The following is a 14,691-nucleotide window of genomic DNA, read 5'->3' as shown; positions in this document are numbered from 1 at the left end:
TGGTGCAGGCGGAAGCCGCGTGGGCATCCACCCCCCCGAACAGAGCTGTGCCAGGGATCACTCACAGTGCTGTGCCAGGTCGGGCGCTCGCTCTGTCTCTGGTTTGTTGCCTTCCGTGTTCTCGGCGCTGCCGCCTCGGGCTGTTCAGTCGCGGCGCCGCTCGGGCGCTCCCAGGAATCTTCTTTAATGCCGGCCTGAAACCTCGAATCCTGAATAGGGCAGCTGGCCGCCTTCTTCAGCGCGGCCCCGGTCTCCGGGATCCTGGCTGCATCCACAGCAGCCCTAGCGCCGTGTTCCCTGTTTCAAGACTCACTTTTGCAGCTAAGAATCAGTTCTTTTCCTGCTCCACACTTCAAAGCTGTTGCCTGTAAATGAGGCAGCCTCTCCTGCCGGGGGCAAAGTGGCGTTGAGCCCCCACGACCGGCCAGCAGCAGCAGTCCTCCCTTAAGACATGGCCAGAGGAAGGTCCACAAGTTTCCCGGCTGCCTGAGGCCCAGTGGCCACCTTTTCCACCTCAGCTACTCCGCGCCAGCCGCCGCAGCCGCCGCCATCTTGAAACCCTCAAACACCTTTTTTATAAAAATCTGATCTGGAAGTTCCATATACAATTTCTACTTGTATCCCTCTGGCCAAAACTTAGACACATGGCCACATTAGCTGCAAGAAATGTTGTCAAAACTTGGGGTTCTAGGGAGGGAGGTTTTGGTGATGGGGAGCAATAATCAGCCACAATGTATATCGACAAAATAAAATTTAAAAAAATAAATAAATAAATAAATAAAAAATAAAATGGTAAAAAAAAAAAAACAAAAAAAACTTGGGGTTCTATTACCAAAAGTAGACAAGGAGGACAGTTTGCAGTATTTGCTATACAGAATGAGGCTGAGCATCTTGTCATATGTTTAAGGTACTTCATTTTCTGTAAACAATTCATCTCCTTTGCCTATTTTTGTTTAGGATTATTAGTCTTGTTCTATGGGTTTTTATATATTAGGAAATTAGTGCTTTGGCTATGATATGCTGTATGCTTTTCTTGGCCATTAGACTCAAATGTCATTCTTTGTTGTTTTTTAATAATAATCAAAACTGTTGTGTTAAATTAAAAAAAAAAAACATTACTCTAAAGATAATATGTTCTCTCTTCGCCAGATAACCCCAGCAATAACAAATTACGTAACTGACAAACTAGGGAAAAAGTTTGTAGAGCCTCCGCCATTTGATTTGACAAAGAGTTACTTGGATTCAAATTGCACCATTCCCTTGATTTTTGTGCTGTCTCCAGGAGCAGATCCTATGGCCAGTAAGTGCCTACACTACAAACTTTTAAGAAATTATAAATAAAATATCTTGCTTAAAGCCTGTTTATTATTATTGTAAATCAGTTAGTGAATCTGGTATTTATAGGGAAAGGTAACTAGAACTTTCCATGATAAAATACCTATATAAAGAAATCATGAGGCATATTTTATAATTTTAAAATAAGTATTGTGACTGTTTTTTTTGTGTGCCCCTCAAAGGCCTGCTAAAATTTGCAAATGATAAATCTATGTCTGGAAATAAGTTTCAAGCTATTTCACTGGGACAGGGGCAAGGACCAGTTGCAACAAAAATGATTAAAACAGCAGTAGAGGAAGGAACTTGGGTTTGCCTACAGAACTGTCACCTTGCTGTCTCCTGGATGCCCATGTTGGAAAAAATATGTGAAGATTTTACCTCTGAAACTTGTAACTCATCCTTTAGGCTTTGGCTCACAAGCTATCCATCTCCAAAAGTATGTTTATTTCCTGTAGATTTCAATACGTTTATTTAGCTATCTGTCACATTGTATATCTTTTTTTTTTTTTTTTTTTTTTTTTTTGTCTTTTTCGTGACGGGCACTCAGCCAGTGAGTGCACCAGCCAGTCCTATATAGGATCCAAACCCACGGCGGGAGCGTCACTGCGCTCTCAGCGCCACACTCTCCCGAGTGTGCCACGGGCTGGGCCCCACATTGTATATCTTAATTGAGCTTTAGATGCCTAATCTTGAAGTTTTTAAAAAATAATTCCTCCATTATACGTATTTTTTAATCCACTAGTGTATGTATTTTTAGGGCCTGAGTGTGCTATCTTGTGTAATGCTCTCCACTTATTTTGTCTTAGTTCCCAGTAACAATTCTACAGAATGGAGTAAAAATGACTAATGAACCTCCCACGGGTCTTCGGCTAAATCTCCTTCAATCATATCTCACTGATCCAGTTTCTGATCTTGAGTTTTTCACAGGATGCCCAGGAAAGGAACTGGTAATATTCAGCTTCTGGAACTTTAAAAATGTGTTTTTATAGTGATAAAATATAGAAATATAAAAATTTCATTTAATTTTTTGAAACTTTAGGTATTTCCTAATGGGACAGAAATTGTACCTATTTAGTTTATCATTTTATTCTTAATAGTTCATGTTCTGCTTCCCACATAGTAGACATTGAAATAAATATTTGTTGCATGAATGAATGTCTTAGTTTGTAAACCAAAATCCAACAGTATTTTTGATTAAGACCCAAGAGTAGAAATAGATTTTTATATCATTTATTCATTCGTTCAACAAATATGTATCTTAGGCACTCTCTTAGGTATTAGACATAAAGCAATGAGAACAAAATAAACACACAAAGAAATCTGCTTTCATAGAACTTAAATTCTAGTAATAGTGTTTTAGCATATTAATAATAAGTTTTAGTGTATCCATCTAAAAGTTTTGTACATGGTATTGGGGACTTTAGGGGTCTCAATATATGGCATTCATTTTCCCTGCCTGAATTCTTACCTATTGAGAAACAGAAAAAAGTATAAACATATGGAACCATATTATAACCTTAATTATTGATATGGGCAGGTTGGAAGATATAATGTATCTCTGAACAAATGGGTCTCATATTAGTGAACCCTGGAAGTAAACAGATTTATCTACCCAGAGGAATAGAGGAAAATTCAGTTCCCTGTAGGAATCTCACTTCTAAAAGAGAAAAGGGAGAAGCTGAGCCAAGCATATCTGGTTAATTTTCCCAAATTTACCAGTCATGTAGGTCACTCTCCTGTCTTGTATCTAATGAGTACAGAATGAAGAAAAGTTAGGAGGCCTCCCCACATGGAAGGAAACAGAGCTGGAAAATCATCCCCCTGCCCTTACATCAACATATATTATTTATCATATTTGCCTATTTGGGCTAGAAAATGAATAATGTTGAAGGTAAAATAAAAAGCTGAATTCTTTGGAAGTTAGCTAGTTTCCCCCTGCTTAATGACACTTTCTGTGTGCTCCTAGTTCTACGCAATAATTTTGTTTGTAACTTTGAGAAAGAGGGGATATTTTGTGGTTTCAGTTAGAAAGAGAGCTTAGTAGAATGGAGAAGGTAGTATGGTGTCTGATCCCCATCCAGAGTTTGAGCTCCTGCAATTAGAGGAGAGAGGACCAGAAACTTTGAAACATTCTAAGCACAAGCAGAGCTAATTTGGGGCTCAAATAACTGAAGTAAAAATAGTGCTGAACTGAAGAAGCACTCTCATTCCTCCTGTATTATAACATTGAGCAAACAACTTTGGCACCCCAAGTACTGGAATCTGTAGGATAGCTGAAGGTAGCACCCTTGCCATGTATCATTTTTATGAAGAACTGTGGTAATGGGTTCACGAAGCAACTTCTTTGGTAGTAGAAACAAATGGAAGCTAGGGTAAGAGAAGAAAAAGTGTAAATGTCCTAGGACATTGGTTCTCAATGTGCATCAGATTCTCCTGGTGGGCTTGTTCAAACACATCTTGCTGGGCTGCCTCCCCAGAGTTTCCAATTTAGTAGTTCTGGGGTGGGGCTTAAGAATTTACAGTTCTAACAAATTTCCAGGTGATGCTGTTCCTCCTGGTCCTGGAATCACACTTTGAAAACCACTGCCTTAGGGGTTCTGCAAGTGACTGGTTTGTAGATTCATATGAAACTGCTTTGGAGGCTCCCAGAAATAACTGGGATGCCTTTTGATAAAGCTAATTTCTGACAACTGGTCTAGCAATAACTTGAACTATCATCATTTGGCCATTAAAAGTAAATATGATGTTTATAAGTCACAGGTTGTTAATAGCTTAGGCATTTGAATTATCTAGCAATGATAAGATATTTGTCAGCTTATAATCTGCGTGCTATATACTTAGTTGTATTCTCCTTAAGGGCAGGGATACATTTCTGTATCTCTATTCACTCATTTATTCAGTAAATATTTATTGAATGCATACCAAGTACAAGGCACTCTTCTAGGGACTGGTAATATGGCAATGAACATATAATCATATAAAAACATATAAAAATCCCTGTCTTCATGGAGCTTACATTCTAGATGAGGGAAATCTATGAAAGACAAGCTGAACCTAATCCCCATAAACCTGGCAGACTTTCTAAAGCTACAGACGTCAGTGCCCTCCATCCCTGGGGTTCTGATTCACTAAATTTGAAGTAGAGGTTCAAGAACTGGTATAAATACAGAACAACATACACCATGACCAAGTGGGATTTATCCTTGGGATGCAAAGATGGCTCGACTTACAAAGATCAATTAATGTGTACACATGAACAGAATGAAGGATAAAAATCACATGATCATCTCAATAGATGCAGAAAAGCCTTTGACAAACTTCAATACTCATTCATGATAAAACTGTCAACAAACTAGGAATAGAAGAAAAGTACCTCAACATAATAAAGACCATATATGGGGCCGACCCTGTGGCTCACTTGGGAGAGTGTGGCGCTGGGAGCACAGCAGCACTCCCGCTGCGGGTTCGGATCCTATATAGGGATGGCCGGTTCTCTCACTGGCTGAGCGCGGTCACAAAAAAGGACTAAAAAAATAAAATAAATGTTTGTTTAAAAAATATAAATAAATAAATAAAATAAAATAAAATAAAGACCATATATGAAAAGCCCACAGCTAACGTCCTACTCAACAATGAAAAGCCGAAAGCTTTTCCTCTAAGATCAGGGACAAGGCAGGGATACCCATTTCTGCCACCTACATTCAATAGTACTGGAAGTCATAGCCAGAACAATTAGGCAAGAAAAAGAAACAAAAAGCATCCAAATTGGAATGGAAGTAAAATTGTCCCTTTTTGCAGATGACATGATCTTATACATGGAAAATCCTAAAAACTCCACCAAAAAAATCTGTTAGAACTAATCAACAAATTCAGTAAAGTTACAGGATACAAAATCAGTATACAAAAATCAGTTGCAATTCTGTACATTGACAATGAACTACCTGAAAAGAAAATTAGGGAAATAATCCCATTAACAGGAGTACCAAAAAGAATAAAATATTTATGAGTAAACTTAACTAAGGAAGTAAATACTTGTACACTGAAAATTACAAAACATTGATGAAAGAAACTAAAGATGATATAAACATGGAAAGACAGCCCATGTTTGTGGATTGGAAGACTTAATATTATTAAAATGTCCAAACTACCCAAAGTGGCCCACAGATTCAATGCAATCCCTATCAAAATCCCAATGATCCTTTCTTGCTTCCTCTAACCATGTGATCTGCTTGTACCCTCCAGCTGCTTGCAGCTTTCTGCCATGATTAGAAGTAGTCTGAGGCCCATACCAGCTGCAGCTGTCCCAGAATCATCCTCCTCACCGATACCGACACACTCCATGGTATGGTTGTTAGCTTCCAACCCTTCTGGGCAATTGTCAAGGCACTTTCCAAGGTGCCTTCAAAGTTCACCATCCCTGAAACTCCAGAACTCTCCTCTCTGTAAGATTAATGGCTGTTTGGATCCTAGTACATAAGGAAACACTGGTAAAATAGCAGTGCATAACAATTTTTTTTATCATTATAAAAGCAGTCAAACATAGATGTACTTCTAAAACAACAGTGAAAAATTATGAATTAAATTAAAAAGCAGTCTTATATTTATAAAAAAAAAAATCCGGGCTGAGCCCGTGGCGCACTCGGGAGAGTGCGGCGCTGGGAGCGCGGCGACGCTCCTGCCGCGGGTTCGGATCCTATATAGGAATGGCCGGTGCACTCATTGGCTGAGTGCCGGTCACGAAAAAGACAAAAAAAAAAAAAAAAAAAAAAAAATCCAAATGACATTTTTTCACAGAAATAGAAAAAAAAAACAATTCTAAAATTCTCATGGAACCACAAAGAACCCTGAATAGACAAACATGTGTTGAGAAAGAACAAAGTTGGAATCATCATACTTCCTGATTTCAAAATATCTTGCAAAGCTACAACAATTAAAACAGTATGGTACTGGCATAAAGACAAACATATAGACCAATGGAACATAATAGAGAGCCCCCAAATCAACCCTCACGTATAAGGTAAACTGATATTTGACAAGGGTGCCAAGAATACACAATGTGGAAAGAATAGTCTCTTCAACAAATCGTGTTGGGAAAACTGGATATCCACATGCAAAAGAATGAAATTAAACTCTTATACTATACACAAAAATCAACTCAAAATGGATTAAAGACTTAAATATAAGACCTGAAACTAAAACTCTAGAAGAAAACATAAGGGAAAAGCTTCATGACATTGATCTTGACAATAATTTCATGGATATGATGCCAAAAGCAAAGATAAGAAAAAATAAACCAAACTAAACCAAACTAAAAAGCCTCTGCACAGCAAAGGAAACAATCAACTGAATGAAAAAGTGACCTATGGAATGGGAAAAAATTATTTGCAAACTACATGCCAGATAAGGGGTTACTTTTGAAAATAAATAAGAACTCCTACAGCTCAATAGCAAAATAACTAATAACCCAATTAACAAATGGGCTAAAGACTTGAATAGACATTTCTTCAAAGAAGACATACAAATTCCCAACAGGTATATGAAAAGATGCTTAACATCACTAGTCAGCAGAGAAATGCAAATCAAAACCACAATGAGATATCATCTCACACCTTCTAGTATTATCAAAATCAAAAACAAAAAGACAACATATGTTACTGAGGATGTAGATAAATTGGAACCCTTGGCCTCTGTTGGTGATACTGCAAAATGGTGCAGCCTCTAAGGAAAACAGTATGGAGATTATAAAAAAATCAAAAATAAAACTACCATATGATTCAGCAATCCCACTTCTCGGTATTTATCCAAGAAAATTAAAATCAGGATCTCAAAGAGATATTAGCACTCCAATGTTCGTTGCACCATTATTCACAATAGCCAAGATGTGGAAACAACCTAAATGCCCATCAATGAATAAATGGATAAAGAAAACGTGATATATACTTACAATGGAATACTATTCAGCCTTAAAAAAGAAGGAAATCCTTCCATATGTGGCAAACATGGAATAACTTGAGGACATTATGCTAAGTGAGTTAAGCCAGTCACAGAAGGAGAAATACTGGATGATTCCACTTATATGAGACATCTACAATAGTTATACGCAGAATGAGAAGGTGGAATTTTGGTTGACAGGGGCTTTGGGGAGGGGGAATTGGGAGTTGCTAATCAACGGGCATAAAGTCTCAATTGCGCAAGACGTATCAGTGCTAGAGATCAACTGTACCACATTGTTGCTACAGTTAATAATACTGTATCATACACTTCAAAATGTCTTATGATGGTAGATCTTATGCTGTGTTTTACCACAATAAAATAAAAAATTGTAAAACATGATCAAAACATTAAAAAAGAGCTGATATAAATAAATAACAAAAAAATCTACGTGCTCAACGAGGTTGGCAACCACTGTTTTCAACAGCTATGGTAGTATCATTATATACTGTGAAAGGACAAAGAAAGGAAGGGAGGAAAGGAACAAACCTTTATGGAGCACCAGCAGGTTCCAGGTAGTTTAAATATACAAGCTTCACACACTAATAACTGATATTGGTATTACTATCATGCACCTATTTTTTGAATAAAGAAACTGAGGTTCAGGTAAGCTAAATAAATTATTGAGGTCATACAGCTCATAAGTGTTGGAGGTAGAAATTGGTACCCAGGGTTTGCGACTCTTCTCACATGTGTACAATAAACTCTTCTTGGCTGAACCAAAAAAAGCTTCATGAAGGAAGTCATATTTGAAGTAGGCATAGAAGTATGTTTAAAGCATAGAATTATGACGAGGTGTTGAAAGAACAATGAGAAACTAATTTTGACTAGACTGATAGGAAATAAGAGTAGAAAGGAACACTGGGGCAAGACTTTGAAAGTCTTCATACACCTTACTAAGGATTTTGGATGAGTCAACATAAGCCAGGACTATGTCATAGAAAACAAACCAAGATGATGGTGAGTCAGTGGTATCATCTTCAGGTAGAGAAGGCAGCATCCTGCTGCCCCCTTGGGTTTGTCAAAATCAAACAAACAAAAACACTGCCTTCAGAAAGGGGATTTTGTTTGTTTTTTTTTAAAATATTTTTTTAATGTTCAAGAATTTTTTAGAATACCTAGTTTTCTTTTTTAAAAACCTCAATAAAGGACTGTGGTGAACCTCTCTGTTGTCCTTTGTCACATCTCCTCAGTCTGTATCTAATTTCAGCCACAACTATAGAAGACAGTTCTTTGTAAGTTCAGTCTCATCTTAGGCTGACAGCATCCCATCTCAAGTATGCATCTTTCTGCTTTACATCCCCAAGATTTCTCCGGTGCCACTGGAGTCTTCTTGACCCATAGATGTACAAACACAGACCAAAAATGTGGAAAATTTATCACCTATAGGGGCAACCCTCAACTATTCAGGGACCACTTGTACTAGCAGAATTGAGTCCTTGCCACAGCAACAACTTCAGTAACATCCTTATATTGACTTTTCCTCTTTCTCTGTCTTCCTTTCCCTACTCTATTAGTTTGTTTCTGTGTTGCTATAACAGAATACCTGAAACTGGGTAATTTATAAAGAAAAGGGGTTTATTTGGCTCACTATTCTGGGACAGCTATATCTGGCACAGGTCTTAGGCTGCTTCTACTCATGGCAGAAAACAGCAGGGCAGCTAGCAAGTGCAAGGAGATCACAGGGTGAGAGGAAGCAAAGAAAGAGGAGGTTCCAGGGTCATTTTAAAAACTAGTTCTCCAGGGACTAATAGAGCAGGAAGTCACTCACTAACCCACCCCCCCAGGGAGGGCATTAATCTGTCCATGAGAGATTTGCCCCTATAACCCAAACACCTCCAAACACTGCCAACATTACGGATCAGATTTCAATATGAGCTCTTGAGAGACAGACACATCCAAACTATATCACACTCTTAACCTACTTCCTGGGATCACCTCCCACATAAACCTCCCTTTACCCTAATCTTTCTCTGAAGTTCTGCTTTTGGAGGAACTCAATATAAATAAAGTTCAAAGACAAAAACAAATGCGACCATTCAGTTTTCCAAAACTTTAAGAATGATCCCTGCCTTAAGAAAACCCATTATGTAAAAATATGTGGAAAATATATGGAAATTAGGTAATTGCTCTCATTGCCAAAAATTTCTTCCCCTATTGAATGTTTCCCCACAGCATTCATCTAGTATATTTAAAAATGGTTTGGTTTATGTACACTTCATGGATATATCTATTCAGTAAAGCATAATGTACTTACATTTTAATACTGAAGAATTTCTATTGTGCATCACATGAAAATAGCTGGATAGTTTTTCACTGGATTTGGAGCTATGTTTGAGATGGTCATGTAGCATACTTGAAACTTACTTGTGGGGGGGACTTTAAAGAGATGGATGGTCATCCTCCAGAGCACTGGCACAGGTTTTGTGAGAAACCAATGTGACATACATATCACACATATGAAGATGCCATGGACAAGTCAAGTAAACAGTGGTTTCAAAAATAATCTCCAAATGGAAAGTCACAAAGTCAGGAGTTATATATATTGGGATTTATTCATATCATAATGATTAATCATTCTCCTACACTTATAGTCACAGCAAGTTTACAGGGTGACATTTGAGTATTGAAGTTGTAAATATTTATGAATAATACCAAAGTATTGTTAGCCAACACTTTGCTAAAATGGCACTATTTTCGCATTTTAATAAAGTTTAATATTATTGTGATTTCTATAGCTTTGCAGGTTTTAATTAAGTTATAGGATGAATACTTTTTATATAAGTATTGTTTTAGATAGCATGTGATCAGGGAATCTTGTAATGAAAAAAAGATCATTGATCTTTTCCCCTTGTTTTACTGATGGAAATCTGATCACAATTTTTCTTGCTTTATTATTTTTATATTATTTTTATATTAAAGGCATGGGAGAAGTTGCTGTTTGGAGTTTGTTTTTTCCATGCCCTTGTGCAAGAAAGAAAGAAATTTGGTCCTCTTGGTTGGAATATTCCATATGGATTTAATGAATCAGACTTACGCATCAGTATCCGACAACTACAGGTAAAATTAGAAAGTAACTAACATATATGAAGGATCACTATTTACCAGGCCCTAGGCAAGTCCCTTTGCTTAGAATAACTTATTCAGTTCTCTTAACACCAGTAAAAGGTGTGTAGTTAGTAGTAATAGCTGTGGCTTATGAATCACTATCTCCATCTGGATTCTTTCTACTGCTGAGTAACGGGAAACCTGATTCAACCTGTTTTAAACCATAATGAAACTTATTATTTCACATAAGAAAGAGGTGCATAGGAAGGACAAGTTCTGGGGCTGGTTGATTGAACCACATAACAGTGCTGTCATCAGGAGCCCTGGTTCTTTCTTTCTGAAGTGCCTCTTGTGTTGGGTTCTTACAGGTCTTCACTATCCTCTACACCCCTCCCCCACTCAGTCAGTTCTACAATTTAGCTCTGTCAGTCAACAGAAAAAGGCTGTCTGCTTTAAGCAGAAAAGTAATTCATTGAAAGGGTATTGGGTAGCTCCACAAAATCTCCAAGACAGCTAGAGAGTCAGGCTCATAGGAAGGGCATCCAGAGTCATAACCAGAGTCATACCATGTCCAGAGCAACATCTCTACCCTTGTCGAATATTAGACGCCACAGCTCGCATAGCTTCCACACAGACTCTGGTCTACTGCAGGCCCTCTGATGTCATGATTACATCCAGAGAGATTCTTCGTTGTTCCTGCTTCTTTGTAAACTAATCTCCCCAGTTAGTCTAAGATGGTATCTAAGTAGCTAAGCCCAGGTCACAGGCATAGGCTTTAGCTGTAAAGGAGTTTGGGAAAGTAAGCTGCTGCCATTTCACACAACCACAGAACAGTAGTATTTTTCTGCTCTTCGCTGTTCCGAAGGGTCTTTATGAAATGCAGACTTGTGAAGGACAAAAGGAAGTGTTGATAAAACCCAATTTAGGTGCTATTAGATTTCAGTCAAGTGGCTTTTTTGTAAGGTTATACATATTAATCATGTTTATATCAAACTTTAAAATCAAACATTGTAACAGGTAATTTTTATAAAAATTATTGATATTCTTATCAACTCTTAAAAATCTCAGGGCAGAGACCTTAACTGGAATAAATTTGTCAATTTGAAAAATCCCTCTAACGTTTGATGAAATTGGTGCCTATGGAATAGTAATTACATGATGAAGTAACGTTGATTTTTAAAAAATAATAGATTATATTTTTGAAGTTTTAAATTTACATAAAAGTTGAGCAGGAAGTACAGACAATTCACTTACCCCCCCCGCCCCCCCACCCCCAGTTTCTCCTATTATTAACATCTTAAATTAGCATGGTACATTTGTTACAACTATGAATTGATATTGATACATTATTATTATCTAAAGTTTACATTAGGATTCACTCTTTGTGTTAGTTCTATGGGTATTGCCAAATGCATAATGTCATGTATTCACCATTACATATCATACAGAATAGTTTCACTGCCCTAAAAAACCTCTGTGCTCCACCTATTCATCCTTCCCTCCCTTCTTCCTCCCTTGAAACCCTGGCAACCACTGATCTTGTTTTCCCCCCATTACCTTGAACACTTATTTCTTTGTGTTGGGAACATTCAAAATCCTTCTTCCAGCTAATTGAAGTATACAATAAATTCTTGTTAATTATAGTTACCCTACAGTGCTATAGAACACTAGATCTTATTACTCCTATCTAGCTGTAATTTTGCATGCATTAACCAGCCTCTCAATATCCCCCTATCCCCTACTCTTCCCAGCCTCTGGTAATCACCGTTCTATTCTCTACTTCTGTGAGATCAACTTTTTTAACTTTCACATATGGGTGGGAACATATACTATTTTTCTTTCTGTTCCTGACTTATTTCACTTAACATAATGACTTCCATCCATGCTACCATGAATGACAGAATTTCATTCTTTTTTTATGGCTGAATAGTATTCCTTTGTGCATATATACCACGTTTTCTTTATCCACTCATTCGTTGATGGACACTTAGGTTGATTCCATATATTAGCTACTGTAAATAGTGCTGCAGTAAACATGGAAGTGCATATATCTCTTTGATATACTGATTTCCTTTCCTTTTGATATATACCCAGCAATGAGATTTCTGGATTGTATGGCAGTTCTATCTGTAGTTTTTTAAGGAACCTCCATACTGTTTTCCATAATGGCTGTACTAATTCACATTCCTACCAACAGTGTATAAATGTTCCCCTTTCTCTGCATCCTTGCCAGCATTTGTTATTTTCTTTTTGATACTAGCCATTCAAATTGGAGTAAGATGATATCTCATCATGGTTTTAATCTGCATTTCCTTGAAGATTAGTGATGTTGAGCATTTTTTCATATACCTGTTGGCCATTTGTATGTCTTATTTTGGGATATGTCTATTCTGCTCCCTTGACCATTTTTTAATCAGACTTTTTTTTTTTTTTTTTTGGCTGTTGAGTTGTTTGAATTCCTTGTATATTCTGGATATTAATCCCTTGTTGGATGAATAGTTTACAAATATTTTCTCCCATTCTGTAGGTTGTCTTTTCACTCTGTTGAGTGTGTTCTTTGCTGTACAGAAGGTTTTCAGTTTGATATATCCCATCTATTTTTCCTTTGTTTCCTGTGCTTTTGAGGTCTTCTCCATAAAGTCTTAAAATGACATTGATTTTAAACATTGGTACAATTTAATTGGTACAGCCTAAGTTTAGAGAACATTTTGCTAAAACCTTTAGACTGCATATATAATCAATCAACTGAGAATTCTTCATCTTCTGACCAGGCCCCAGCCTGCAGCCTCCGATGTCATCAACCTTTCTTGCCCCAATATTGGAAATGCAGGCATCAGCTGGATCTATCTTTCATGTCTTGAGGAACTGGCAACACGAGAGGGGATTAATTTTTAAATCATCTGCACTTCGTTATACTGGCAGGATACCTCTCTGCTAAAGCGCAAATCAGAAAACTGATGTCTAAGTGAATAGACAACCAGGGAATGAGTAGGTTTTCACTTCTTGCACATGCCACAAATTTAACATTAATTTCTCTTGGAGTCTCTCTTCCTTCATTTTGGGGGAGGAAGGAAACTCAGTTGAACATAGCTTTCTCCTCCCCCAATGAGAAGAGAGGGAGTAGCTTTCCTCTTTTCACAAATAACTCATTCTCCCAAAAGATGACCTTCCTTCTTTCTCAGTCCCCCTCTCATATCTCTTGACAATTTTCTTCCTGAAAACATGGGAGTCTCAAAGAATTGGGTCCTCTTTTAACTTGGCTCTGAAGAATTTAGAAGTATTTTCTCTCAACTGTGCACGATTTCTTCTATAATTCCTACATTATTAGGTAAATGAGAGGCAGGAACATTTCTCAGCCAGTAACTTATGCCATCCCAATACACACACTACCAAAAACTTCCTGTGTATTGGAAAAAGTGTGGGATCTGAAATTGGAATAAATACAGGCCTTCACATTACTTCACATTTTCCATACTCAGTTTCCAACTCTACAGAATCATTGGGAGATAAATAAGACAGTGTAAAAGCTATGCAAATAGTAGTTTTTGTTACTATAATTACTATAATAATGAAACTAGGAATGATATATACTGTCTATCAGTGGATCTGTGTCATAATGTTTGAAGAAGGCTCTGGCACTAAAGTTTGAAATTGCTTTGTTTTTATCACATTGTGGAAGGTATCCTAAATCAGGCACCTAGTTTTCCACACTGGCACTATTGACATTTGGGGCCAGATAATTCTTTGCTGTGGGCAGCTCTCCTGTACATTGTTTAGAAGCATCCCAGGCCTCTACCCAATAGATGTCAGTAGCACCCCACAACCTACCACCATTGTGACTATCTAAATTGTCTCCAGCCATTACCAACTGTCTCCTTGGGGACAAAATTGACCCTAGTTGAGAACCAGTGTCCTAACATAATGTGTATTAGTCCGTTTTTGTTGCTTCTAACAAAATACTAGAAACAGGGTGATTTATTAAAAAAAATGAAATTTATTGCTTACAGTTTCTGAGGCTGGGAAGTCCAAAGTCCATCTGGTGGTGGTGACAGTGACCCAGGGGTCTCACATTGCGAGATGGTGGAAGCAGAGAGAGCAGAGAGAGACGGACTCCTCATGCTCCCCTTTTAAAGCTCTCAGAACCACACCCCTGACCACCATTATTAATCCATTCACTACTGTATGGTCCTACAATCCAATCACCTCTTCAAGGCCCCACCTTTCAATTACCATAATAGGATTTCCTATCCTCTTAACAGTCACAGTGGGGACCAACTTTCTAATATATAAAGCTTGAGGGACACAATTAAGCTTCAG

The 14,691-nt window shown here is 37.6% G+C and overlaps 1 protein-coding gene across 1 annotated transcript in view; it reads left to right on the top strand.

The window, feature by feature from the left end:
- The window catches only part of DNAH12 (dynein axonemal heavy chain 12), a 248,469-nt gene that overhangs the window by 214,090 nt on the left and 19,688 nt on the right, over positions 1–14,691 (top strand). Inside the window, exons 62-65 of the mRNA XM_063113846.1 lie at positions 1,150–1,300; positions 1,518–1,771; positions 2,142–2,282; positions 10,249–10,386. Of these exons, the coding sequence (XP_062969916.1) occupies positions 1,150–1,300; positions 1,518–1,771; positions 2,142–2,282; positions 10,249–10,386 (684 nt within the window). The remainder of the gene's footprint in view (positions 1–1,149; positions 1,301–1,517; positions 1,772–2,141; positions 2,283–10,248; positions 10,387–14,691) is intronic.

Source organism: Cynocephalus volans, chromosome 11, assembly GCF_027409185.1.
Source record: "Cynocephalus volans isolate mCynVol1 chromosome 11, mCynVol1.pri, whole genome shotgun sequence".
NCBI classification, from domain to species: Eukaryota; Metazoa; Chordata; class Mammalia; order Dermoptera; family Cynocephalidae; genus Cynocephalus; species Cynocephalus volans.
Note: the sequence above shows the minus strand (reverse complement) of the source record. Positions and strands in the feature narration are given on the sequence as shown.